This window comes from Amblyomma americanum, chromosome 1 (genome assembly GCF_052857255.1).
Source record: "Amblyomma americanum isolate KBUSLIRL-KWMA chromosome 1, ASM5285725v1, whole genome shotgun sequence".
NCBI classification, from domain to species: domain Eukaryota; kingdom Metazoa; phylum Arthropoda; class Arachnida; order Ixodida; family Ixodidae; genus Amblyomma; species Amblyomma americanum.
Genome location: NC_135497.1, coordinates 250,943,591 through 250,969,907, shown reverse-complemented (window position 1 = coordinate 250,969,907; position 26,317 = coordinate 250,943,591). Strand labels below are relative to the sequence as shown.

The window sequence follows — 26,317 nt, the reverse complement described above, 5'->3', positions numbered from 1 at the left end:
ACTTAGTTTGAGCAATGTGCAAAAACTGCAGACATCAGGAATTAGTTAATTTTACGCAAAACTTCCTCGCTTGAACATCAGAAACATTAGCAACATTGTGTAAACATTCATTGGGAAGCTCTCTTAAGCTGTCCATGAACCAGTTAACACACTATAAGAGTGTGTCTTTATGTCTTTATACACCCATAAAGCAATTAATTCAACTCAGGATCAATACACATTATATATTAACTATAAGAAAAACTAAAAAATCTAAGCAAGAAACAACAGATCTGTCTAGCAAATACATAATATCCAGTCAAAAAATAAATGAAGCAAAAACTGCTGGACACGCAACATCATGAATTCAAAGCACCTTATATACAAAATGTGTGAAAAAATCAGCATGTGCTACGGCTTAGGCTTGAATTAGGAAATGGTCTGCAATTGCTTAGTATCAAGAAGACCACTTGCCATCATGAAATGTGACCTATGTCATAAAAACAGATCATGCCAAATCAAAACCCATCCTGTCATGCCCTGTGGATATTAGCATGAAGTGATGCAGATTATCTGCACATTCGGCATTTGGTATATATAAAGATGGATACTTCGAACAATCCTAAATAGAAACATATTAACATATTTCAGGGACAGTACTGCATGCGTAGCAAAGTGCATGTGGGCAGTCTGTATGGCTTTAGCAAGCAGCTCATTTGTGCTCTATGCTTAGCCAATTGTACTGCAGTCATGCTAACCCAAGCAAGCTTATAATTATCACTTGGTTATTTGTTCTTCTGGTTAGTATTTTAAATTTTGTTTCTAAAACAATGTACACATGAAAAAAAATTTGACACTTGCTAGTTTCAGCAGTAAAAACAAAAAACGAGTATTATCACACAGATCAACATAAAATGATAAATATACAAAAATCCATGTTATTGCATTAATTGGGAAACTGCTCAATACAGGCTACATAGTAAGAACCTATTTAAGATAAACAGTTCGATTCTAGTCTGTAAAGGCTTTAGCAAGCAGCTCATTCGTGCTCTACGCTTAGCCAATTGTACTGCAGTCATGCTAACAAAAAGCACCAAGGAAGCTTATAATTACCACTTTATTATTTGTTCTCGTGGTTGATATTTTAAATTCTCTTTCTGAAACATAACTAGTTCACATATGAAAAAATTGCACTTCTTTTCATTAGTTTCAGCATTAAAAGCAAAAAACATGTATTGCAACATGGATCAATATAAAATGGTAAATATACGAAAATCCATGTTACTGTATTGATTGGGAAATAAGCTCAAGAGAGACTACATAGTAAAAAGCAGTTTAAGATGAACAGTTTGATTCTATAAACACAGCATAAACAAAAAATATAGGCTTCGCACAGTTCCCAGAGCATAAATACAAGAAATTACACCTGTCACTTTTAGTAGCATAATAGCATGGAACAGAAACATGCATTCATTGTCACAACCCATTTTCCGATGCCTGACGAGGCACCACAAGTTTCATACAGCTAAGAGGCTACCATGAAGTCAATTCGCACGTAGTTCCACGGTTTGAAATACAAGGACAAATTCTGCACAATGGTTCCCAAGACTGGTAAGCTTGTCCACTTAGGCTTATTCTGAGCAAGTTTCATGAGTTATACTAATGGCACCACTGAATGCCTTCAGGATAAACAGTGCAAGAAAATAAAGGAATGAATTTTTTTAGTCAAGGGTGGCCATTAAAAAAATATAGCATTTAGTTTGAAACCCGCATTCGGTTTCTTGCACGTGTATGACATAGACACATTCAATCAATTAGTAGTGTTTTCTATGACAGAAATGCTACATCCAAGTTCTCAACAAGAAGGTGAAGCCTGAATTTTAAAGTCCATAGTAAAGTCTGGTTCGAAAAATGAGAGACCTAGACATTGCAAAAACCAAACAACAAAACTGCAACAGCAGGAGCAAAGGAAGTAAATCACAAGTGCATTTGAAAATTTCACCAGTTTGCTACATATGTTGTCGTGAAAGAGAACACTGATAGATACACATCAAGATCTGAACAGAATGATTGTGCTCTTTCCACCCTTCTCTAACTTTATGTATGCACTTCATCCACAATTCTAAACATTAAAAATTAACTCCAAAATATTGGCACATTCCTTCACAACAATGGTGATTCAACACTCTGAAAAGTGCCTCCTTCCTTTATCAAGTGGCTAGATGACTATCTGTTGCTGTGATCAAAGCATGCTATTTGTGAATGAATCCCTTAGTTAGCTACTGCTACTATCAGTTATTTGGTAGTGGGAAAATATTATCTCAGCTTTGTTCTACAACAGACCAGCACCAACATATTACTTTCTGCACCTTCATGCTGCCATTTGCCGAGAGAATTTCATTAAGTGACAATCAGCTACCTGTACTTCTAAAAAGCTGAAATTACGGAAGAAATATCAGACTACTTTACAAGGAAAGCAGTACAAAAACAATGAGCAGAAAACTTTCAATGTTCTTTGATATCAAAGCTACAAAAGTACTTTCTTGTGGGCACAAATTTTCATGTTATACAGCTGAGGGGTATAATACTTGGCCTTCAACATTTTCACTACAACTTGCACAAAACCTCATTGAGAGATTTGCGGTTACGTCTAGCATCTTTCAGGCTATGCTGCAAAATATGCTCCACAATCAGAAATCAATTTCTGCTCACCCTTCACAAACTTCAATGTAACACAAAAAGTCACAAGGGATTTTCCTACAGACAGGTTTCCTCAAGTTGCATGCACCAAAAACATAGCACGTAAGTTCTCTAGAACTTACATGTCTCTGGCTTTTCTTCATAAACGGCATCCTGGCCAGGTGCCAGAGAGTTGCGTCGTGTGCCCATCCCATTGATGCTGACTACGTCGTCCCTCCTGAAGAGGGCAGAGATTTCTTCAAAAGTTCTGTTCTTCGTCTCTGGAACTTTTTTGTACGTGAATGTCCAGAAGAAGCCCAGCAGTAGAGTAAATGGCAGGAAAGTGTAGTTTCCAAGAGCTGCCTGAAGATTAAGAAAGGTAGAGCTGATGTCAGCCATACAAAAGTAAATACAGATAAAAAAACTGACTCTCACCAACTTTAAAATTAAGAAAAACAGAGCATGCATGACGTATACACTGCAAAAAGCATGCATTTTCCCACAAAGCTTAACATTTGCTTTTTGAATAATATCTTTCTTTACAGTCATTGGGATGTGGCCTTATTCTTTTATACTTGCCACGGGAGATGCATTACCTCGTGTACGGTCACCAGACGATGCTGGATTGTGCTAGAAATAACAACAGTCCTGCGATGCAAGATGGAACTGTTCACAAAGATGAAAAGCTATTACTTAAAATCTTCTGAGCCAAACAACACAGCCTTATCTTGATGATAGCCCAGCAAGCCTTACAGTAATGTAGCCGTCAAGTTCCTTTGCTTCTTTCGTGCATGTGCATGCAGATTCATCCAAGAAAGAGTCAATTTTGAGTATTACACAAGCCTGCCTTCTAGTCTGCCTGCTAGTCTGCCTGCCAGTGTGCCTGCATCCCTGCTGTGTTATCATATTTTAAAACAATTTGTGTCCGAGCTAGTTGGCAGTGCACATATGTAGCTTGTTCTAAAAGATGAAAAATTAATCAGTCCAAACTGAAAAGGTAAATGCTAGCAAACTGACTAAAATTCCATGCAGCAACTATTATTTGCAATGAAAAGCAACACAAGTCTGCATAAATGCTTCTTGAATGCTAAGTTGCACTAATAGTGCCACTGTCTGTCACCAACTGGATATAGTAGCACAAGTGCATGTTTTTAATTTTTTTGATAGTGTGATATACGAGTCATTCATGTGGTAGATGCCATCATCAACAATCATGACAGCTTCCTTCGTTTTGTGCACTAGATGGTATTTCTTCCTTATGCTAATCATTCAATACCTGACTTGATATTTCTAATCTGTAATGCCCATGGCTTGGCCATGAATGAGAAAGGTCAGACATTATTTCTCTTAGATACAGTTTTGCAATAAATGCTGTTTGCTTGGCAATATCATACTGGCTCCTTTTTCTATATTGATGATAGGTGGGTGAATATAATGCTACTAGTATCCATAACATCTCCTACAGTGAATTCAGACTTCATTTAATAGCATGTTTGCAGGAATTATAACATTTGCCATAGTCCTTTAAAATGCTACCCTGCTGCAGATTTCACGACTCCATCAGTGCTTTTTCTCGCTATTATACTTGCTGGTTGTGTGTTCCTCAATTTAGATGTGTCATACCCTTACAAAAATTACTTTTCACAATGCTTATTTCTACAGAAATTAAGTCTGCAGAAATTACAAAAAGTACACAAAAAATTACGAAAGAAGTGTGCAGGAATTACAATGTGCACTTCAGGAGTAACCTGAAAGGGCCACAGTTTTAAGCTAGCCCAAAGCAGCAAGTTTGAGTGCTCTATTGCACTGTGCAAAATATTTCATATACAAAAGTAACAAGCACAACCGGTGCATGCCAATCATAATGCAAGGTATGCTCTATTTTCTGCAAAACTCTGCTAAAGCCCTCAAGAACTTTTAAGTCAGGTATAAATCTTTCATAAGAAACTGAAAGGTGCAAGAAAACAGCACTGAGCCAAGAGTTAAGTGCATGGAAGCACTTCTGTACTGACTTCCATACTGATAAGTCACCATATTGCAGCACCGGCAGGCACTTGTGACAGATATGATGGCCACTGAACACATCATCATTCACTGATGATGCCCACCCGCCATGTAAAACCCCTACCTAGGGGCATTTGAGGAATAAATAAATAAATAAATAAATAAATAAATAAATAAATAAATAAATAAATAAATATGCTAATACAGCTAAGGGTGTGTTAACACTGACCTGTTTACTCAGGTGAAACTTGTCAACTGAGAATTCGGTTGACTCCAGCTGGAAACTAAACTCCTGGTTTCAAATGTGAAATCTGCAGATCTGAGTTGGTAACTAGCTTCTCCCAGCTGAAGGCCAAATAGACCACAGATGGTCCCAGCTGCAGGTCTACTGCAAAGCTGCAGGTCTCACCCTGGGAATCAACTGGATCCTGAACCTAGTTGCTATGGAAATAACTTTAGATAGTATTTTGAGTTGGATGCAAATTATCTGAATCTCCATACAAGATTAATTGGAAGACAGCTGCGCATGGTGCATTCCTAGCTGGTTCCAGTTTGGAATCAACAAGCACCAAGTGATTTCAGGTAAGACCACTTGGAGCAGATTTCACAGCCAAAACCAGTCAAGTGCCAACTGCCCCTGTGCAGCTCCAACTGACACCATTCCTGCCTTAATGGCACCAGCTTGGTTCCTGAGGGTACCCCTTAATAATAGCATGTTTACTAGAACCGTTCTGAAGGGAACTGGGGCAATAAACCAGTTTATGCAACACCATTTGAAATCCAGTAGGATAGTTTGAAGATAGTGCGATCTAGGTGCGCTTGCAAATGACCACATAATAATGTGAAAATCGACTACTGCAAAACTATAACCATGAATTCGAAGACAGTTAAAAGTGTTGTATTGTTTGATTTATGCTTCAAACCAGGTTGCAAGATGGAGTTAACGAGACCTTAGGAGCAAAAATTAAAAAAATTACAAAGCTTTCTTGGATTGGAATAGAACGTTGAATAGGTTAAAATGCTTTAGAAAAATTCTACAAGTCACATGACATTCTGTTTTCTAGCTCTGGTTTTCTCAACAATGCCGCTTCCACACTGCATGTATTTGGTGACCGAACAACAGCCCAATTCAATCGTTTATAGCAGTTAGCTTGCTACAAGAATTCCTTTTATAGGAGTGCACTCAACGAAAATATCAAAATTTTGAGTCTGCTTTCTTCATAATAAAGTTTACAAAATCACTAGTTGTGGATCACAATGTTGCGGATCACAATCTATCAATCAGCACCAATCAGTGAAAGAAAGATTCTTATCCACAGTATGGTTCTGGTTTCCTGAACTTTTGAGCCTAGTGCAAATTATGGAAGAGCACGAACATGTAGCCATGTTAGCACAGCTTCAAGAAGCATAGAGATCATGAAGGCAGTCATCTTGAAGTATGTCTTCCCCGGCTGTAAATTACATGACCTCAAAACCTTTCTACTCGGTGGAGCGTCATGTCAACATAACTAAAATGAAAACAGCATTCTACAACAATTAAAATGCATGTGCTGTGGTTTGAAGAGCTCATAGCAAGGTGCAGTGAGATAGACGTAACTCTTTTCTGGAGCCATGGGATTTAACACAGCCTTGGTGCCGCCAAGGCTGTGTGCTTTACATGTGCTGCTTAATCTGCTATGATGTTATCTATGATGTTACATTAAGTCCCAGACACAATGCTACTAAAACTGAAATCACTTGACAAGAAATAATGACCGATTTTTGATGTGCCAAAACAATGCTGTGTGCTACGAGGCAAGCCACAGTGGTGGGAAACTGGTTAACTTTGATCACCTGAGGTTCTTTACTCTGCACTGACATCGTACAGCACAGAGGCACTTTTGCATTTCACCTTATTTATTTATTTATTTATTATTAATACCTCAAAGGCCCCATTGAAGGGGTATTACATGAGGGGGTGGAACTTCAGCAGTAAATTAATATGTAGCCACTATGGCTGGGATCAGCAGCTCAGGAGCTGAATGTTAGCCACAGCAGTGAGTTCTCTACTGGGAAAACCTCCTCCCAATGAAAAATCAGCAGTGTGTATGGAACATAGTAATTTTAACTGCATTCTAAGGAAAGCAATAAAGTTCCTACTAGAGAAATGAAGATGATACTAGCAGTAATTCTGGTGCCTTAAAGTGCACAAGAAAGAAAAAAGAAGTCATTGGCACACACTGGAAAACTAAAAGCATATTTAACGCTACAAAATCCAAGTGAAAATGCTCAACAAGAAAGGAGTGTTGTGCCATAAAACTTTGCAACTGAAGGAGCGAAGATAGCCCACCACACATGTGGACTTAACCTAGTTAGGTCTGACTAAAACCTATCAAGCCAATTTTGTTCTATTCAACTCTAATCTGCAATTATACCATGTCTTGACTGCCAACCTAGCAGGCTGTGGAAAGGGGACCTAGATGGCTGGTGCAGCCCCAACTAATTGGGTTCACATTAGCTGCCCAGTCCTTTAGTCAGAATTGCACCTTTTGTACCACTTATGCTGGACACAACAACTGCAGGATTGGTACCACCCCCGTAGATACAGGTATATTCCAGAGAATTTTATAAACTAACTGCATTGCCCATATGTATTGCTTGAATTGTGAACAATTGGCTCCCAGCTTTAGTGGCTTCACCTAAATGTTTTCAGCACCCTGAGAACTGTATTACTGTAAAAAAAAGCAAGTTAAATGAAGTATGCATGTACACTGTTAAAAATTTAGATACTTTCTCCTGCACATACTGCTCATGTTTTTAAGCTGCTACAGAGCTGCCTCTTGTTTACTGCAAGCTTCTGCACAGTAAGAATTTCAGCTTAAACTCCAGCTATCAGCAAGAGAAGACTGGACCAACCAGGAACAGAAAGTACCAATGGAAGCAAAACAAACCAGTTCACTGGAAATGGCAGAAATTTAATTTTAGGCCCTATTACTGCATCTTAATCTCTTCTCTTCACACTCCCATGTTGCTTGGCAATAGGTGTTTTTCATCACGAGAAATTTGGTTACCGGAGCCACTTAAACCTCAAGTATTCAAAACCATGCTAGGGAGGGGGAATAATACACACCTGCATTGAGGGGAAAATGAGGCTCACGATGAAATTGGCTGACCAGTTAATGAGGACACCTATGCTCATGGCGGCTGGCCGAGGCCCCTGGGAGAATAGCTCGGCCATGAGCATCCAGGGAATTGTTCCTGTGGCAGAGGCAAGCAAAACTTGAGTGGAAGTTCACAGGGTGCAAAAACCTCATTTTTGCTCTCTTGTGCGCTGCTCAGACCTATCTACAAGCAGTTGGTATTGCAGCATTGCACATGAACCAAAGGCACAATTAGGTATCCCTATCTCACAGGTGCCCTTTTGCAGCCATACATGTGCAGATAATGACAAAGCATACACTTAGTAGCTCAGTTAGTAGTAAAAAGAAATATTGAGATCAGCATATTTGCCCCCCTGCGTTACAGCAGTAGATAATGAACCTGAGAAAGTTATTAGTTATGAGTTATTAGTACACATCAATAACTGCAGAAATGTAACAAGCATTTGTATCCCAGAACTGCACTATAAAAGTGAACTTTATAATGCATGAAACAGCCATTTTCCAGGGTTTGATTGACAGTATGGCTGCACATACAAAGGGCTGGAGTGAGAAATCAAAAACACACAGCCTCGAGGTCATACTTAGTAGACATGCACTGCAGTAATGAATCTCATACTGTAACGTCCAGACTGTTTCTGGAATGTTGCCCTCCAGTGATGGATTCTTCGGTGTCACTAAAGTCCCGCCTTAGGTACAACCTGCATTACCTATGTGACCTTGCCAATTACTGCAAAGCTTGGTCACAGTTAACACGGACAATTTCTAGACAGAGGCTTTGCTTTTTACAACAGGTACATGTAACCGATAGCCTCAAAGGCATCTTGGGCAGGAGCTTCACTCTCCACTGAAGTGGAAGTAGACATGAATGAGGTGATTGGTGAAGTATTATGCCAAAGCCACAACTAGACCAAGGCATTAGTGATTTGGTGGAAGCCTCTGCGCAAGTGTGTTTTTTGCCAGATCTAAGATCACACCCAAAATAAAGGTGGCAAGTGCACTTCCATATTTCCTGGGATTTCATAACTCCAGCTGTATTTCTTCACAAGCAGTAAATGGCTTTGGCAAAATACTAGGCCAAGTACTAGCAGATGGGAACACGTGGACTAAGGCACCTCTACGTTGGGGCAAGACAAGAACCCAAGAGGGTTCAACTCAGAGCTGTCCAAATGTGTATAGAGATAGCAGGACCATAACAAGGATCAAAGGTTTCTTTTCCAGGAACACTTAGGACCAATGACAATGTCGCCTTTGTAACGCTGGTTATGTTGAAGGTGTGAGATCAATAATTGCAGAAGATCATCAGTAAAGGGGTGGGCAGTAAGGCTGAAAGGAAATTCTCAACGCCAATGGAAAAGTCCCCATAGCATTACACGTCATCATAAAAGCATACCCTTACTCAAGGTAAGGCTTTATCTTACCTTGAGTAAACTGAAAAGTTACATTTTTAAGCCAACCATCCAATCAATAGCAGCACAAAAAAGTTTATCTAGAAATCTGAATAGTACTAAACCTTCATATCAAGCTTCTTTTCAAGCACCAATAATGTTTCAGAGGATTTTTTTTAATTATTACTGCACTGCACAGCCAATTAATGACTCTCATGAGTCACAAATTTCCAAAGCCATAGTAGTTGCACATTCCATGTGACGGCAACCATAGACAGCATTTTCATCTTTCAGGACTTCACGTCCTTCATTCACAGCATAATTATTTCCAATAAAGGTGTCACTGTGAAAATTGTGCAGCTAGGTGCCTGACTCAATATTCCTAGACTCATTAAATGAAGCTTTTCAATCAAAATTATATCATTTAGGAAACGGTAACAGTTAGAAAAAAAGTTAAACCGGTACAGAGCAGCCCTAAATCATAGCAATCATAGGTTACTAATCATTAGGTGTTGACCAACAGCAGTGAATTTATTCACAGGCAGCGTTGGCTTAGAATAAGGATGAAAATGACTCACCTGGACCAATTGCAAAAAAGACTACAAAGCACAAAGTGCTCACTACGCTCATGTAGGTGATCCACTGGTACAAGAACTGAAAAAAGAAGTCACAAGCAAGCTCCAATGTACTCTTCATGAGAAAAGAAAGGAAAGATCAACTGTCATAAAAAATAAAACTCAACAACAAATGCACTATGGAGTGTCAGCTGTGTACTACCATTACTGGTGGCAAATAAAAAACTAATGAAACACTAAAACATGAACATGAACACAAGAACACACAACTGACAACTACAGGAGAATAAATACAAACAACTATCGTTGTGAATTCAGAAAAGTGGTCATTGCACTTTAAAAATGAGAACTATGCAAGTATTTCATTCCCATTAATTATGACCTTCTCATTTTGCCGCTGATTGTCAACTGCCGTTCGTGCTTCAATTGATGTCAATAGTACCAAACAAGCATTGCAAAGCTTCCTTGTTCTCTGAATGGCATTAAACTTTGCTCCTTTAGTGAGAGCAAATCTAACCACTTGTGTGGTTCCATACAGACACACTGTTTAAAGATGCGGTGAATCAACATGTACTATCAGAAAAAATAAAATCGACCACTGTTTTTGCATTTACATGCTGAATTGGGAAAGCATGCTGTGCTCACATGCAAGCATGTCAGAGGCAAGACTGTTCACAAGCACACTACACCTCCCAGTCGATACACAGCAGTGCATGAGTGAAGTTATATGACATGAATGTGCCCCATTTACCAGATTTGATTAGTGAAACCTGCATTACATACATGACCGATATGACAAAAACAAAAACACTTCAGACAACATGGCATGGGAGCATCAATTTACTACACAAAGAAAATTAAAGGGGCTGTGAACATCATCCGAGGGGAGCACATCAACTCGTTCAATCACTGCAGTGTGTTGTCATGAACACCTGAGCCAAATACTAACACTTCTACACACAGCAGAGGACCCACAATCATGCGCGAAAGTTGGTGAGTCCTTTCCAGCTACTTTTTCATGCTAACACCCTCTTCTCTCCATCCACTCCTGCGTACACCAGTTCATAGATAACTATTTGTTAGATTCTTTCAGACGTCAGGAAGCTACCATGGCCGTGGCCAATAAGTGGCATAGCTTCGACAGGTCAGGAAGTTCTGCCCCTGGCGGTGGGGCCAGAGGCAGAGCCCCGACCTTTCAGCATGCAAAAAGTGACGAGAGGAGAGGGAAAGGCATGAAGACACTGAAATTCAAATTTAGACTACAGATAACTCAGCTTCTACAACTCACATAAAAAAAATTCTTGCTTGAGGATATTCGTGAAGTGGCATCCAGTAATACTGAAACTTTATTAGAGCCCCTTTCAGAGCCCCTTTAAGCAAAGGCCCAAAAAAACACATCTTGATTGTACAAGTGCCCACAGAAGTTTATGAAACCCAGAGGCCATAAAAAAAATTGAATTTCGTTGTTGCATGGAGGATGGGCCCGAAATAGAGCAGTGCATTGTGCAGAAGAATGCAGAGGACATACTTCAGTTTTAGCTGCATGTTTACACTGGCAGGCAGCTGAGCATTTTAGTGAATTTCATGTTCTGAAACCTTTGTGGTGACCTGTACATATAAGTAAGAGCATCATGTTTGAGATGCTACGTGATGCTAGTGGCGGCACCATGCCACTCAAAGACAACCTGCCAGTGGCGTTCAAAGAGTTCAGCAAGCCAGACAACCTCATCTTACCTTGACCAGCAGGGAGATGGTGATGAAGATGCTGAAGATGAACATGCCCCCCAGACCATACAAGTGGAGTGTGCGCCGACCCGCCCGGTCCATCAGCGGGATCGAAACTAGTGTCATAACCACCATGACCACGCCCACTCCAATGGTGGCATACTTGGCAGTGCTCGGTGGCAGGCCGGCTGCCTCAAACAGTCGCACAGAGTAGTAGAACACCTGGGGATAGAGTAAACAAGGAGGTGGCTACAACAAAGGATGCAAAGTGGATGCTCACAGCAAGTATAAATACACAGAAACGCCCTCAGGATGGCACATGCCAAGGTTTTACAGGCTCTCTTTAACGAGGGCTTTGCATCAAAATGCAGCTGCTGCTCCTTTCCACGTTACATGTTTGTGTAGGCATCGCAGCGTGGGAGGGAAAAAAAATCTTGGCGACGTCTCTGAAGGTGGAAGACAAAACTTTTCGAGTAAGCTTGACAGGCACTACAGCTACCGTGACAGACAAGAAGTTAAAATATGACTAAATATTGGCAGCTGCACCCAACTTCTGGCAAGCAAATGTAATCAAACCACTGACTTTAAAGGGGCCCTAACACCAATTCTTCTGCTCTTCTCTGCATTTTGTCCAAACTCTCCTTCCCTTCCTCAGCACCACTTCACAAGAATCACTTCTGTTCCAACAAGACAAACAGAACACAGCCATCAGAAGCGTTGCATGTACAGCACTAGGTTGTGTATGAGCACAGGTTCATGGCTGGTGGTGTACTTTCTAGCATACTCTAAACTCTGAGAGGAGAACAAGCCATGAAGACAAAGAAATGCCAGTGTCTTCAGAATTTTGCCCCTCCCTCTTTGAAGATGCAGAACCATCATGTCTTTCAGTCCTTTTTGAATTACAACACAATATGACTATAATAATTTTTTTTTTTATGGGAGTTTAACATCCCAAAGCGACTCAGGCTATGAAGGCGCCATAGTGAATGGCTCCGAAAATTGACTAATATTTTTATGACCGCACCGCTTCATCTGCATACTTCATGGCATGGTTTTATTTCTAACGCCCAAAGACGCGAGCTTGGTGGCACCGAGAATTGCACCAATATACACATGGCCCCACATAAGTAAGCTTATGTTTGAACAGTTTCTCCCTCTTGCCTAGTTTCAACTTTAGCCTCTATATTTACTGCAGAAGTGTACCAAGTCAATAATGCCTCCAATTTTTGTTGCACCACCTTTTGTATTGTGTTGCTTCTCTAGTTATACTGCAATCTTGAAGGTAGGCTGACCCAAAGACAGAAAGGAAACAAGCACTACTTACAGCAATGATGCCAGAGAGCTGCTGTGAGAGATGCATCAGCACCCCAATCAGAAGCGGGAGGTGTAGTGACCTTGTTGTTATCACTTGCATCATAGTTACCTAAAAAAATTAAATGTCGTTGCATGAAGTCACAAAGCAGCAATACAATATTTTTGATTTCTAATGAATCATGCTATGCATTTTTGTTTGCTCATTCCTACTAGAAGGGGACAGCACATGGCACCACCAAAACGTTTTCTCAACTTATAGTTACTCATGCAAAAAATTAAGCGTGAATTTACTTTAGCCTCCTGCTGTTGAGCTTGCTCCTCAGTTTTCATCTCTTCAATGTCATCTTCAACCACACTTGAGCATCTCAGCTTTTGTAGAGCTGTAAGTAAAAACAAGAAAAGCTTATCAAACAGGCCTATTTCAAGTACAAGAAAGTAATGTTCAAAACAGTGCACATTTTAAATTTCTATGAAACATTAATGCTGGTATGTACAGCTAAACGTCCCAAACCAGCGTATGGGCTATAAGAAAAGTCTTAATGGAGGACTCCAGATTAATTCTGAACACGTGGGGTTTCTCTAACTCTTTCAGGCTCCATTTTTTGTTTCCATCGAAAACAAACAGTTGTCCGCCTCAATAGTATAATCAGGCCTCAAGACGGACAATTTGTTTTCCAGTGCGAAATACTAGCAGCAATTTTTTTACAGGAATGTGTAAAATTTTGTACAAAGTGTCTTAATTATAACACAAACATCGAAATGCCACAACTTCTCAAGCGTACAACACAAGAATTATAGAAACAATTTCTGTTTTGAAATTACTCTTGAAATCGCAAAAAAATGATATTAATGGTGCCAAAATCTGCCAGACAATGTGCTAGCTGGCCAACTGTTTCACAAAATATTATTACTGTGTTTGTTATATGGCACAAAAAACCATCCTATAGGCAGGCTTGGGAAGATCAGCGCAGCCGTGTCGACGTATGCAGTTGCAAAAGCTACAAGGGGCGACGGAACAAATTGTGCATCATTCACCCCGTTTGCTCGCACTGGCGGTAGCTTTTCTGAACGAGCAGTTGCGAGCGCACCCGAATCCAAAACTACCGAACCTTTGCTGCTTGTTTTGAAGCTAGTCAGCCAGGCCACATGCGAGGGCGTCGTTATCCCGTTACCTCCTTGGCCTCCCACTGCTGGATTCGCGATTGTATCATTGCACATTTATAGCTTTGAGCTGTGCACGCACAGTCATGTCACCCTGCGGGAAACAATGTACCATGGGGAGGGGTATAGGGGGTATTCGTGTGAAGTCACGGGCGCCATTTTGTTGTCCAGCGCATCGCCTCAAAAGTGCAGACGGGACCAGGAGGCGATAATCCCATCAGGCACGTCCTCAGCCATTCACAGTGCTCCACAGACAACAAAATGGCGGCTGCTGTGATGTCAGTGAATACGAGCAGTGCAAGGGGTGCGAGACTGGGGGTCTACGTATACGCAGCAAGATACAGTATATATTGCGCATTATGGCCTTTGTAGAGTTTTTTTTAGGATGTGTTCGCATAATTTCTGCACCCCCTTTTTGAACCCTAAAATTAAAGAAAAAAAGTGCGCGAATTACATGAGTATGATTATTGCGCATTTTTATGGCGCAGAGGCACCCGGGGCCAAATAGCACCATGGCACATGGTGTTTTAGTCTTCTCAAGGTGGGGTCAAAGACCCATTTCCCAAGGATTTCATCCTAAAGAAGCCGAGCACCAAGCCAGGAGAAAGCTTGTGCACACTGTATCATTGGTGGGCACTGGGGATCGAGCCCCACACCTCCCGCATGCAAGCCGAAATTAGACGAGTAAATATGGTAAATTCACCTGAAACAAAAAAAATCAATGCTAAGCGCAGTGTACACCCTGAAAAAGCTGCGAGTTTGCTTTGTACATAATTTTTCTTAAAGCGCTTTAAAAAGTTGTGTACCAACATAGCACAGCACATGGGCATTTCAACATTTCACCTCCATCAAAATGAGGCTATCGCGGCCAGGATTCCATCACAGATTCTTGGGCGGAGAAGCTGAATGCTTTAGCCACTAGGCCAAAGCAGCGGTACACTGTTAATAATGTTTGTTACTATGTTGAAAGGTTACTTTTCTGTTCTTAGTAGAGGTGCAGCTTCTTGAAACTGCACTAAGAGCTGCTAACAAAATCCACTGTTAAGGTACCCTGGCTGTGTAGCCTCTAGCTATTCCTACCACACACTGACTGTTTATACTCTACACTGGCCTCCAACAGTAGTACTGTGACTTTTGCATGCCGTTACAGGGGATGTTACAGAATCAAATCTGGCTGCAGTGGTCAAAACTGGTCTGGAGTCACCCACTACAGTGTGCCTCATAGCCCAGAGCGCAGGTTTGACATGTAAAAATCTTAATATAACGATATGTACTACCTATCTGCAAGCACAGTTCTGAGAAGCATCTGGATAACATCAAGTAGCTGCCAGCAAAGCCAATGCTGTTACTAGCTACATCTGCTCACAAGAGTGTTTCATAAACATTTGCTCTAACAAACTGTGCATCACTCATTCATCACTAGAGCACATCAAAATGAAATTTAACGATTTTCATTGCACAGTATGCATGATATTGCACAGTATGCATGATATTGCATAGTATGCATGATTATATGAAAGCATGGCATGAAACACAGAAATGAATAAAATGGTCAGGCTGTGACATTACGAAACAAATGACCCATATTTTAAGAGTACATTAGCACTTTTCAGCCTCTCTACGTGCTCAGAGACCAGCATGAGGTTTTCTAGTGACTGCGGTGGCTCAGTAGCTATGAAGTTCGGCTACCGAGCCTGTCACAAGATCAAATTCCGTCTGCAGCTGCCACATTTTGATGATACCGAAATGCAAGATCACTAGTGTGCTGTGCAATGACAGTGACCACTAAAGAATCCCAGGTGGCCAAAATGAGTCTCGAGCCCTCCACTAGGGGTTCCCCATATCCCTCTCTATGTGCAGCTTTAGGACGTTAAACTTCATATATAAATACAACACAATGCAGATGGTTTTCAGCAAAAACACTTTCAGGCTGTTCAGAAGAAAAAGCATCCTATCCAGAAATAGGAGCCACTATGAAATTGAAGACTTGCCTTCCCGTGCTAAAGATTCTTGCTGCTTTGAAATGAGCAAATATCGTGGACTTTCTGGGCAGAAGGGCAGCAGCACTAACTGCAGCACAGCTGGAATGACTGCAATTGCTGAAATTCAAGCAGAAGACAAGATACAGAAGTACTGAAAGATGAAGCGAGTTAGGATATTTTGGAAGCAAAGCTACAGTTAACTTCATAAAGCTGTGAGTCCTCTTATAATAAGCCTGACAGTAACGCGGATTGAGTTCGTCATAAGTAGACTTCCATATAAACGCCAAATATACAAAGTCAAGCGAACGTGGCATTTAGTTCTTAAAAACAGGTTTATAATGCACATAAGCAGACCCTATCACAGCACTTCAAAAGCTCTCCATCAGTGCCATGTGCTCCTCTACAAGGCCCTTGCTCTCGACGAGCTACTTCAGGTACACAATATCACTAATCACGATCGAAACTTTCCAGAGAACTTGTGGAAGGTCTGCATCCTTGCCTCAGATTCTCGAGAAGGTTAGGTTTTATGGACGCAGTGACGAAGCTAGCACGATGCAGAGTCACAAAGAACGTACTGTCTGCTGCCTATGCACTGCCTGCAACGCAGAAGCTGGAGTGTCGATTGTAGAGGCGATGAATGTCACGTGACCACCTGGGCCAGCAAGGTATCTCACGTGACTGGCATTAAAAACTTCTGAAATCTCGGCCACTGTTTGATCATCGGCCGCGTGCAATAAATTTGCTTTCAACGCTGCCCACGATTCTTCTGCTTCCGCTTCAGATGCTTTGTCCAGCCAGCCCACACTCAGGCAAGAGAGACCACGGAGCTGGGACAAGTTTTCTGGTATTTTTGCTGGCGGGAAGCATGGGTTTTTTTGACTGTGTGGGCCAATTTGTGGTGCATCCACATTTGCTCTAACCAAGTCATGCGGCCACAGTTGTTCAATTCATGAGAGATGCAGTGCCATTTCCCTGATAAATATTTTACCGGCGAAATTTTAAATGGGACTCAACTTTACCTCTTTGCACAAACAGTTCGTACAAATAATAAGCAACCAGTCTTTCAGAAATTATTGCTTCCCTTCGCTTACTGTGGGCCCTGTACGTGAGCAATAGAACATTTAAAACTAATCCATTGGTTTCATTAATGCAAGCCACAGAATATTCCAGATATAAAACAAGTACAGACCTCACACTAGTGACTGCCTTTTGCTAAAAAATGCTGCACCAACATAGCAAACCTTGCCCATTTGTGTTTCAGCCAAACAATCACTTTTCCTAGGCTTTCTCAAAGAAATACATACTGCCCACCCTCATCTTCATTCACATGTTCATAAAGGTGATACACTTTGCCCTTAACGGCCTCATTCCCATATTCAAATGTGAATATGTCAACATCTAAATACAAGGAGGCTTACTGCTGTTTGGAATAGCCAATTCCTGACAAAAACCCCGTGCCCTTTCGAAAGCTGTGTTTATTTAAATAATGCACAATAGCCTCTCAACTTGCCCTAAAAGCAAGTGCATTAAAAGATAACCATTAATCAAAGCAAACACTAAAGTTAGCCATTATTTACTCTTTTTTTTTTCAAAAAAAGGATGGTATGTTGTACGTGCATAAGCAAGATTGCATTCTCAAAGTGCTGCATGTAAAAAGAGCGTGATGGGTTTGTATTTGCTTTGAATCAATATTCTGGCTCACATCAACAAATGCCACAAGACTTAAGCCGACAAGCTACAGTTTTCACTTACTCTCTAGGGCACTTTTGTTAACTTTTCATGTATTTTCTGTGAGCGTCAAAAGCAAAGCCTTTAAGCAGGTCACGGCCTACACCCACTACATTCTTGCTTCTTCACTCCTAGCTGCATTCGGAACTGTAATGCAAACGGCTAATTTCACCCATTTTCGTTAAACACATGCAAAGAAGAAATAAAATCGGGGCCTCTCACCAAGCAGGTACGGCCACCCTTCTTCTGTGCCTAAGATGACTTCAATACCTAATACTTGAGAAAGCAGCATCCCCACTGTGACTCCTACTTGACTGACAGTGCCTGCAAACAAAGCCAAGTGCATGAAGGAAGAGAAGGTCAAAGTTAGGATGTGCTGTCTACTTCCTATGAGTGAGTGACACAGGGTCACATGAATTGCAAGGGATGTTTGATAAATCTGGTACCTTTGTATGAAATAGGGCCACTATTCATGCAGTGACATTATGGCTAGCAAGTACCACTCAATACAGCTCACAGCACCGCACAACAAGCTTGTCAGCACTTGCCATGAAAATGAAGAGTTCCATGAGGCGATAAACATCTCTATTCTGCCCACCCTTATCTTCATTCATATATTCATACAGGTGATACACTTTGCCCTTAACCACCTCATTCCCATATCCAAATGTACGATTTGTAGGTTTGCATCAAGCAATGAGAGTGGCTTGGTACACCTTTACTGTGTGAAAAATGTTCATGTTGTGCATCAACACAGTCATCATTAAAGGTGTCTGGTCCATCAAGTTTGCAGCTTTTTTTTATCGTGTCAGAAAAGTAGGCATTCTCAAAGGCACTGAGATATGCATGGGCAATGGCATTGTCATTGGATGAGAATTTTTTTTTATGTCCTGCTCACATTTTCATGTTGCTGAGCAAGATGAAATTAGATGAAGGCAGAGGAGGTGAATGAAGGGGGAAGATTTCAAAGCTGAATACTGCCGATACTTAGGAATCTCAAACGAAAGACCACACAAAAACTTGCATGAAGAATTGCACATAAAAACGTTTGTGCAATGAGTGCTCCAACAATTACAGACTGCCAGACAGAAGCATATGCAAAAGGACATTTCCAAACAGTGTTCGGTGGTACTTAATCATAATATGCACGACTTTCTGTGCCAATATAACTAGAAGAAAAATGAACACATTATGGCACATTGATGAGCAGGTTGGCTAAGCATCTCTTGCAAGGAAACACTGCGTGAGTTAAAACATGGGCAAAACAGGGAACAGGACTAGAGCAGACCTAGTACAGTTCCCTTCTCCATGCCTTGTTTGTGGTTAACTCAAGTAAAGCCTCTCCAAAAAAGACAGATCCATCATTACACCCCTTCAAGATGCAGCAGAAGTCAGTACAGAGGCCGAAGTCTGATAAAGGCATCCTAATGAGAGCAAAGGCTAGTTTGTTGGCTGGTAACCCGATGACCACCGTATTTTGGGACAGCCAAGAAGTCATCAATATTGACTACTTACAAAGAAGCCAAAACAATAGCAACAGCATATTATATGGTGTTACTAGACTGAATGGAAGAGCTTGAAGAAAATAAAAACATGATCCAGACTGGCCCACAAAACTGCTCTTTTACAAAGACAATGTGCTGCCTTCAAATTAACTGTTGCACAAGGGAAACTGCCTGTATTCAGCATTGAAATACTTCCCCCTTCATTCACCTCCTCTTGCTTCATCTAATTTCATCTTGTTCAGCAACATGAAAATGTGAGCAGGACATAAAATCATTGGCTGTGGTTTAGCTCTGGCTAAACCTGGAGTGACGCGATAGCTACAGCTGGCCGAGTGGAACTCGCTCAGTCGAATTGCAAACTCAGTCTTTCGCCGCTGTGTTTCGCTGGGCGTTCCTTCTTCATCTTCGTCCCTGGACGTGGATTCAGTCCCCCCCCTCTCTACTCTCCGCTCCCCTCCCCAGCACAGCAGCTGCTCTGCACCACGTGACCAACCACAGCGCCGCCACGGAGCTCAAGGGGTGCCATGCTGAACGCTCAAAGTGCTAGCATAGTGTAGCTCTCGCTACAAAAAAAATTCTCATCCAATGACAATGCCATTGCCATCGCCCATGCATATCTCAGTCCCTTGGAGAATTCCTACTTTGCTGACACAACAAAAAAAAGCTGGAAATTTGATGGACCAGACACCTTTAATGATGACTGTGTTGGCACACAACATGAACATTTTTCACACAGAAAAGGTGTACCAAGGCACCCTCATCGCTTGATACAAAGATACAAAACGTACAAACCTAGACCAGTGCACTGCTAAAGGTGCTCAGAGAAAGGCATTTGCAGAAGTTCTGACCATACGGAATTAACCCAGACTCCGTGAGAGGATTGGGTGAGGAAAAATTCAAATGCAGCCTATGAAAATCTAACTAACATGACATAATTTCCTCTCAGTGACCGACAAAAAAGGAAAAGCTCAAGGTAGCAAGGCAGGGCAACGGAAACAATGTGCAGTTTTAGTGGTTAAGAGGGGAGGCAGCGATGGCGTAGAGGTAGAGCACATACACACATGCACACAATGAAAAGGAAAAAGAAGTTAAGAACTAAGAGACAGCAAGAAAGCAGCATGCATTAAAGAAAGAGTGCAAGCTGGTGGTATACTTTCAGAAGCTACCATGAGGAAATAGTGCAGTGTAGGATATGCAATGAGCAGACGGTGAGAAACAAAGGGAAATATCGTTGAAGTGAGACAAACAAGTAAAATGTAGAGATTTTGAAATTTACTGGAGCAGAGGGGCAACAACAGGAAAAGGTACAGCGCAAAATAGACAGGATTAAAGGAGCGGACAGACACAAGCGCTGTGAATTAAGAGTGACAACAAGGTGATTTAAGATTACTGGAAGAAGAGCTTGGTTGGCAATTACAATATATACATAAACTTAAACACGCTTAAATTTCCTTCTGAACAGTTCAACACCTACCTAGGCCTCCCCTGAGTGGCACAGGAGATATCTCTAGCAGGTACATTGGCACTAGTGCAGTGTTGAGACCTGTCAAAAAGAACAATGAACACTTCCATAAGAAGCTGCGCTCCAAAAAAGAGGTAGCCAGAAAATGATTTTACTGAAACAAGGTCAGTTCAGTCAAAGGCCCATAAATTAGCATCATATTAAATGAAGACAAATAAACTTACCACAATTGATTCCAATGATAAGGCGACCAAAAATGAGCAACTCTATGCTTCTAGAGGCATTGCTGAAACCCATCAGTGAGCCTCCAAGAATGCCCAAAATATTGTTGATGAGCAGACCCCCTTTCCTGGAAAAGACAATGATCAGGCATGATAATCGGGCATGACACAGTGCATAAGCATTTGCCTAAATGCTAGTAATAAAAATTGCTTCTGGGCATCAGAAGTAAAGTGGAGAGGTAGTCATGCTATTGCTTCTGCATCCTTCCATCTCCTGCACAGCACTGCAAATGTAGCGTTCATTCCATCAGTTCTCTTAGTTCATTTTTCAGTTCTCAATTCTTTTTGTCCCTTTCAGCCCATTCTTATCTAACTTCGCAAGGCTTATTCATTCCACTCTTCTTCTTAGTTATTCAACAATAAATCTTTCTAGCTTCTACTAATTGCAGATTGATGCTTCAAGAACAGCCAATTGGTACACATATATTTCCTCGCATGGACACAAATGTGTCCAGACTGTTTATGTGTAAACTGCCTATAAGCATGTTTTATGATTTTCTTTTTTCTAAGCAAGGACCACTTATGGTGAACACCATGTCACAACCAACAGACGTTCACACAAATTGCAATGACACAATCTCGAGTATAATAAACATTCGCAAGGAGTGATAACATGTAATGCAGGGCCTAAAGTTTGGCACAATGCTATACTGTCCACATGTGCACAAGTGGAACCAAGGATAAACAGAACAGGATCCTAGTATCTAAGTACACGCGCGGCCAAAATATTATGAAGCATGCTTCGGCATTTGAAATTTTGTCACGCGGTCCATAAAGAAGATATGATGGTTTTTTGTGTTCATACATGAGCGCACAAGAGGCATATGATAACGTATATATAAATTACTTCCTTATTTTAGCTAAGTAAGACATAACAAGAGTTTGATTGCCGAAGTATGCTCCAGAATATTATGGCAGGAACTATACAGGAGTGGTCAATGTCAAGAACTTAGAAGCTATATTCTGTTTGTGCATGAGCATATAAGTACAGAGGGCAAAACACTTGTCTAGAACACACGATACCTAGGGATAACATCTGCTTAAAAACAGTCTGGATGTAAGTGTATGCAGTTAACTCACAGGATTTCACCCATCATTTTTTGCCTTCCTGATCGCAGCGCCTTTTGGAGCTGCTGAACACAGTTTGGTCATTCCAGACACTGCTCTCTGTACCATGGTTGTGCATCAGAAAATTGTACCTCTCAAGTTCTGTTTTATGTACTCCAGTACAACTAAATTACAGCACCATATTTTGTTTACTTCTGTGTCCATCCACATAAGTCATCAGTGGAAAGGAGCAAAACTGAAGCACACCTCATACCTCACACAGAGAAAGGAAAGAAAGAGTACAAAGTATGCGACACAGGAAAAAAAAAAAAGTCTGCCACATGTGCCATGACCATCACGGCTAATGAAAACTCCAAACTGACAGGACACACCTGCCTGGAGAACACATTTCGAGATGTGCACATAAGGTAAATCACTGGACACAACCTGAAGACTGCATTTTTTTATGAATGGGTACCCCCCTCAACTGAAAAAAATAAAGCGAGAAGATTGTTCTGCAGCTGAACTGAGATTTAGGATGCAAAACAACTTCACACTGCATAGATGCATGTCCATCAAGTGTGTAGACAGAGGTCATGGCCTATGCCTGGTACACAAAGGCTTGGTTCATAACTTTTAAAGCCAGTATATATAAGTCAGCAAAAACCACTTAGACTTCCGAGAAAGCCAAGCTTGCAGTTCAAATACTAAGAACACGCGAGAAGGCAGTTCTGGTGCAATATGGTGAACCATGATGGTCATGCCTCTTGCCGCCAACAAAAGTACAAGTTGCCAAGAGCAACTAGTGTTCAGCAGTGTTTCCCTTGCATTTTGCCTGCGATATCAAGGATTCCACACTCAAACACACGTTTAAAAAATTCAGATTAGAGAAGCTTGGTTAACATGAATCTGCTGCAGTTTCTGAACTAACAAGTTACGTGCCTTGGCAAACAACTGCCACACAGCCAGCAGATTTGTTGCAAATGGGCTTGACTATGTCCTACACCCTCAAGCCAGTACTATGCAATGCAAGTGCACACAAATACAGATGTAAAGCAAAATTCACACTTCTAAAAGCATCCATCTTTAATATTTTCTTCACTGTTTAAACTGCTTTTAGAGCACACACAACAGAGAAAACCTACATCAATCATACAAAAAAAATCATCATGCAACTTACCTCCCGAATCGATTTGCCATCATACCTCCAGAAATGCCGCCAACCATGCCTCCAATAGCAAATACAGCAACAGTGATTGCCCACAACCACTCTTTAATGTTATCGGGTATTTTTGAATCCGTTCGCTCCAAATACACAGCCGAAATGAACTCTTCTAATACCTGAGCACAGAAGAAAAAATGAGAAACATGCATAAATGCTCACCAGACTCAGTACATAGCAATTTCAGGCACCTTTGAATGATATATTGTTTGCTCTGAAATACTGCACAGAAATGCCAGTTTGCCCCTGTGATCAAAAATTGTTTTATTTCAGTAGCAGTATAGGATGGCTTGTTAGCAACACAGAAGATTTCTGCACCAACAAAAAAAAAATAGAGAAACAATACAACTGCGAACATTTGCCGTAGGCATTATCCAAAGTCGTAATTACTGCCATACAAAAGATACCTCCATGCCATTCCAAGCTCAAGAGACGACGCTGCTGTGAAAACTCTATATATTTCAGTCCAGTGTTGCCGCAGATGATAGGACTTTTGATTAATCTTGACTGAACCAGGGAATGACCACACCTGAATGTAATATTGAACAAAATTGGCTATAAAGCAACACCTCTATGCAAAATTTGAGTGTAAACAAGCCAGAAGTTTAGCTGGGAGAAGCATTTCAGGAGCTGCTCTGAACAATGCAAAAGTCTGCATATGTCCAAGGTAGTTCATTTTAAATGGTCCAAACTGTGCATATATACACTGTCACTAACTCTGAACACTAGACTGCACACACTGTTCTCAAAGAACACCGAACACATCAAGCAAGTAATAAAGACCATATGACAGTGTGTGCAACAGTAAGTGGCCACTCACTGGAGTGCCAAAGCTCAAACATGCAAGCTAGCTACAAACAATTTTATTCTATCTTAAAGTGACAAATATTGTGCACCTTGAGACTTGTGAGATAGCAAGCATTTTTTAAGTTTTTGCCTATTTCAGTACACTGCCTTAATGGACACCATGTGACTAACATTACGTCAGCAGCCTATCCTGGTGCTGCCACAGGGAAAATCAAGATAACCATTGCAGCAATTCAAGGCAGTCAACTGTAGGACAAGGGCCAGTGCAATGCAATGGATGCTACCTGTGCATATCTGATACTAAAGCAGATGTTCCAGACCCCTTCATTAAAAGAGGAAGACTGCATACTGTTAGACACTTAAATGAGCTACCTTCAGTAGAAGCAGCTCTCAGTGCAGTCCACTAAGTAAACTGCTAGCAAAACAACCAAGTGGAATATAGGTGGACCAGCTCAATTTGAAAAAATGCATAAAAAAAATAACTCTGGTCATCCACACAGAAGCTATTCAGAACAATGATGAGAATGTTACTTCTTACTAGCAGTAAATACAGAGGACGGGCCCAAGGTATGCCACACTTTACGACAGTTTGCAGTTTGGCTAGTCAGTGCAAGTTCGAAACATGATAAGACAACTTTCTTGTGCTCTGCGTCTGTGCACAGTTTTCTCACCATGTCCTCATATATATGGCGACCGTTGGCTTCCGTCATGTATGTCATAACGAGCATTTCTTTTCCCCTCACTTGTCTCATTATATGTATGGCTACACTATTTCGATTAGCCTGGTTCACATATTGCACAAGCTCGGAAAGGCACTACAACCTCACAAGCTTTTCATTTATCAAATAGAACTAGATACACAAAGCCTAGACATGGCACAATAAATGGGCCAGCACTAGGTTGTTCAGCCATTGTTGAAGGTTGATTACCGACGAAAGCTGCCATCAAGATAATGAGCCAATGATCTACACAGGGTGATATGCTAAAGTCTCAAGTCATAATGGCATGTGTTCTACCTTCAGAGAATTAATTACAATTGTGCCCACATTACTACCACTTATTACATGCTTACCAATAATAAGCTTGTATTTATGAAATTTCCAATTATTTTCTATGCGACACGGCCGAAGGAAGCATGACCTACCTTTTGTGGAGCATTGATTACACCTAGATTATAGCCGAACTGGAACATCCCTAGGACGGAAGCGAATATGGCTAGGACCAGCATACATGTCAGGCCCTGAAAGTACACATCGAGGCGGCAAATTACAGCGTACACCCGTAACAAAGCACCTGCAAACTTCATTTTCATTTGCTGGAGCATAACGTCAATGAATTTCCAGCTCACCTCTGGGCACCGACAGCAACTGCTGCACCTACACCAACACATGAAGTCCCCGGGATCCTCGCCACTGCCTGAAATGGCATGCAAACATTTATTATTACTTACCACGCAAACCTCAGCAATAAATGTGCTAGCTCAGCATACGTCAGTTCAGCTACTGTCAGAACGGGGTCGGCGCTAAACACGCAATACGCCAACGGATGCGTTGTTGACGACGCAACTTGTGAAACGTACTACGTAACTGCCTCGGGGCATCCGAAGAAGCGGCCTCCAAAGATAGAAATAAGTCACAGACACTTAAGTTAGCTCATCTCGCATTGCTGACACCCATTTACCGAGTTCGGATGCAGCCCGTATGCAGAGAGAGGCGGCAGCCGCAACAATATATGGTCAAAACACTTACTTCGATTATGTTCTAGCACCAAAACACGCCTAAAGCGCGACAACTTGCGCGCACAGCTCCAGCACCTCAAAAGCCAAGCACATGCGGCTCTAGGCACGCAGCACACAGCGCACCGCCAGCGCTGCTCGAAAGCACCCGGATAACGTGGCCATGTGATCGAAAACACTCCCTCCACTCCATGTGTCGCTTGGTTCAAAGGTTCAACAGCCCGGCCCAGTGCGGCATGCCGTCGGGCTCGGGCTGAGCAGGTGGTTGCGAGCCAATACGAAATGGCGGGGAAAATCAAATGAGCGCTCTGCCAACTTCAGTTTCTCTCCACGTGTATCTCTTACTGTTTTTAGTTCGCTCTATTGCTTCATATGCAAGGCAGTGTTTTCGTTCTCTCTTATGTGATAATAATAAAAATAATAATGATAATAAGGAGAATACTAATAACACATTACAGACGCCGAGCGCACAGAGGGCACTGCCTTTGCGAGTCAAGCGGATGCATGTGCTTCGGCGTTCTTGGATGTGCATATCGAATAATCAGACCTTTTTTTATGGAAGCAAATGAAGTCGATAGCAATGAGC

At 41.4% G+C, this 26,317-nt stretch overlaps 1 protein-coding gene across 6 annotated transcripts in view; it reads right to left on the bottom strand.

Moving 5' to 3' along the window:
- The window catches only part of Glut1 (Glucose transporter 1), a 56,671-nt gene extending 30,696 nt beyond the window's left edge, over window positions 1-25,975 (bottom strand). For 4 of the 6 annotated variants that reach the window (XR_013311164.1, XM_077648942.1, XM_077648946.1 and 1 more), the window contains exons 1-14: window positions 25,745-25,975; window positions 25,345-25,412; window positions 25,141-25,236; window positions 23,148-23,308; window positions 20,864-20,988; window positions 20,652-20,720; window positions 17,895-17,996; window positions 15,954-16,061; window positions 13,093-13,181; window positions 12,812-12,910; window positions 11,497-11,709; window positions 9,766-9,841; window positions 7,772-7,899; window positions 2,802-3,021 (exon numbers count right to left, since the gene is read on the bottom strand). Coding sequence is in view for 5 of the 6 variants with exons in the window: in XM_077648942.1 (XP_077505068.1) it covers window positions 2,802-3,021; window positions 7,772-7,899; window positions 9,766-9,841; window positions 11,497-11,709; window positions 12,812-12,910; window positions 13,093-13,181; window positions 15,954-16,061; window positions 17,895-17,996; window positions 20,652-20,720; window positions 20,864-20,988; window positions 23,148-23,308; window positions 25,141-25,236; window positions 25,345-25,386 (1,528 nt within the window). In the remaining variant the exon portion in view is untranslated. Of the gene's footprint in view, window positions 1-2,801; window positions 3,022-7,771; window positions 7,900-9,765; window positions 9,842-11,496; window positions 11,710-12,811; window positions 12,911-13,092; window positions 13,182-15,953; window positions 16,062-17,894; window positions 17,997-20,651; window positions 20,721-20,863; window positions 20,989-23,147; window positions 23,309-25,140; window positions 25,237-25,344; window positions 25,413-25,485; window positions 25,614-25,744 lie in introns of those variants that run through there. The other 2 variants (XM_077648943.1, XM_077648944.1) reach the window with 2 other exon arrangements.
- Window positions 25,976-26,317: the final 342 nt, after the last annotated feature.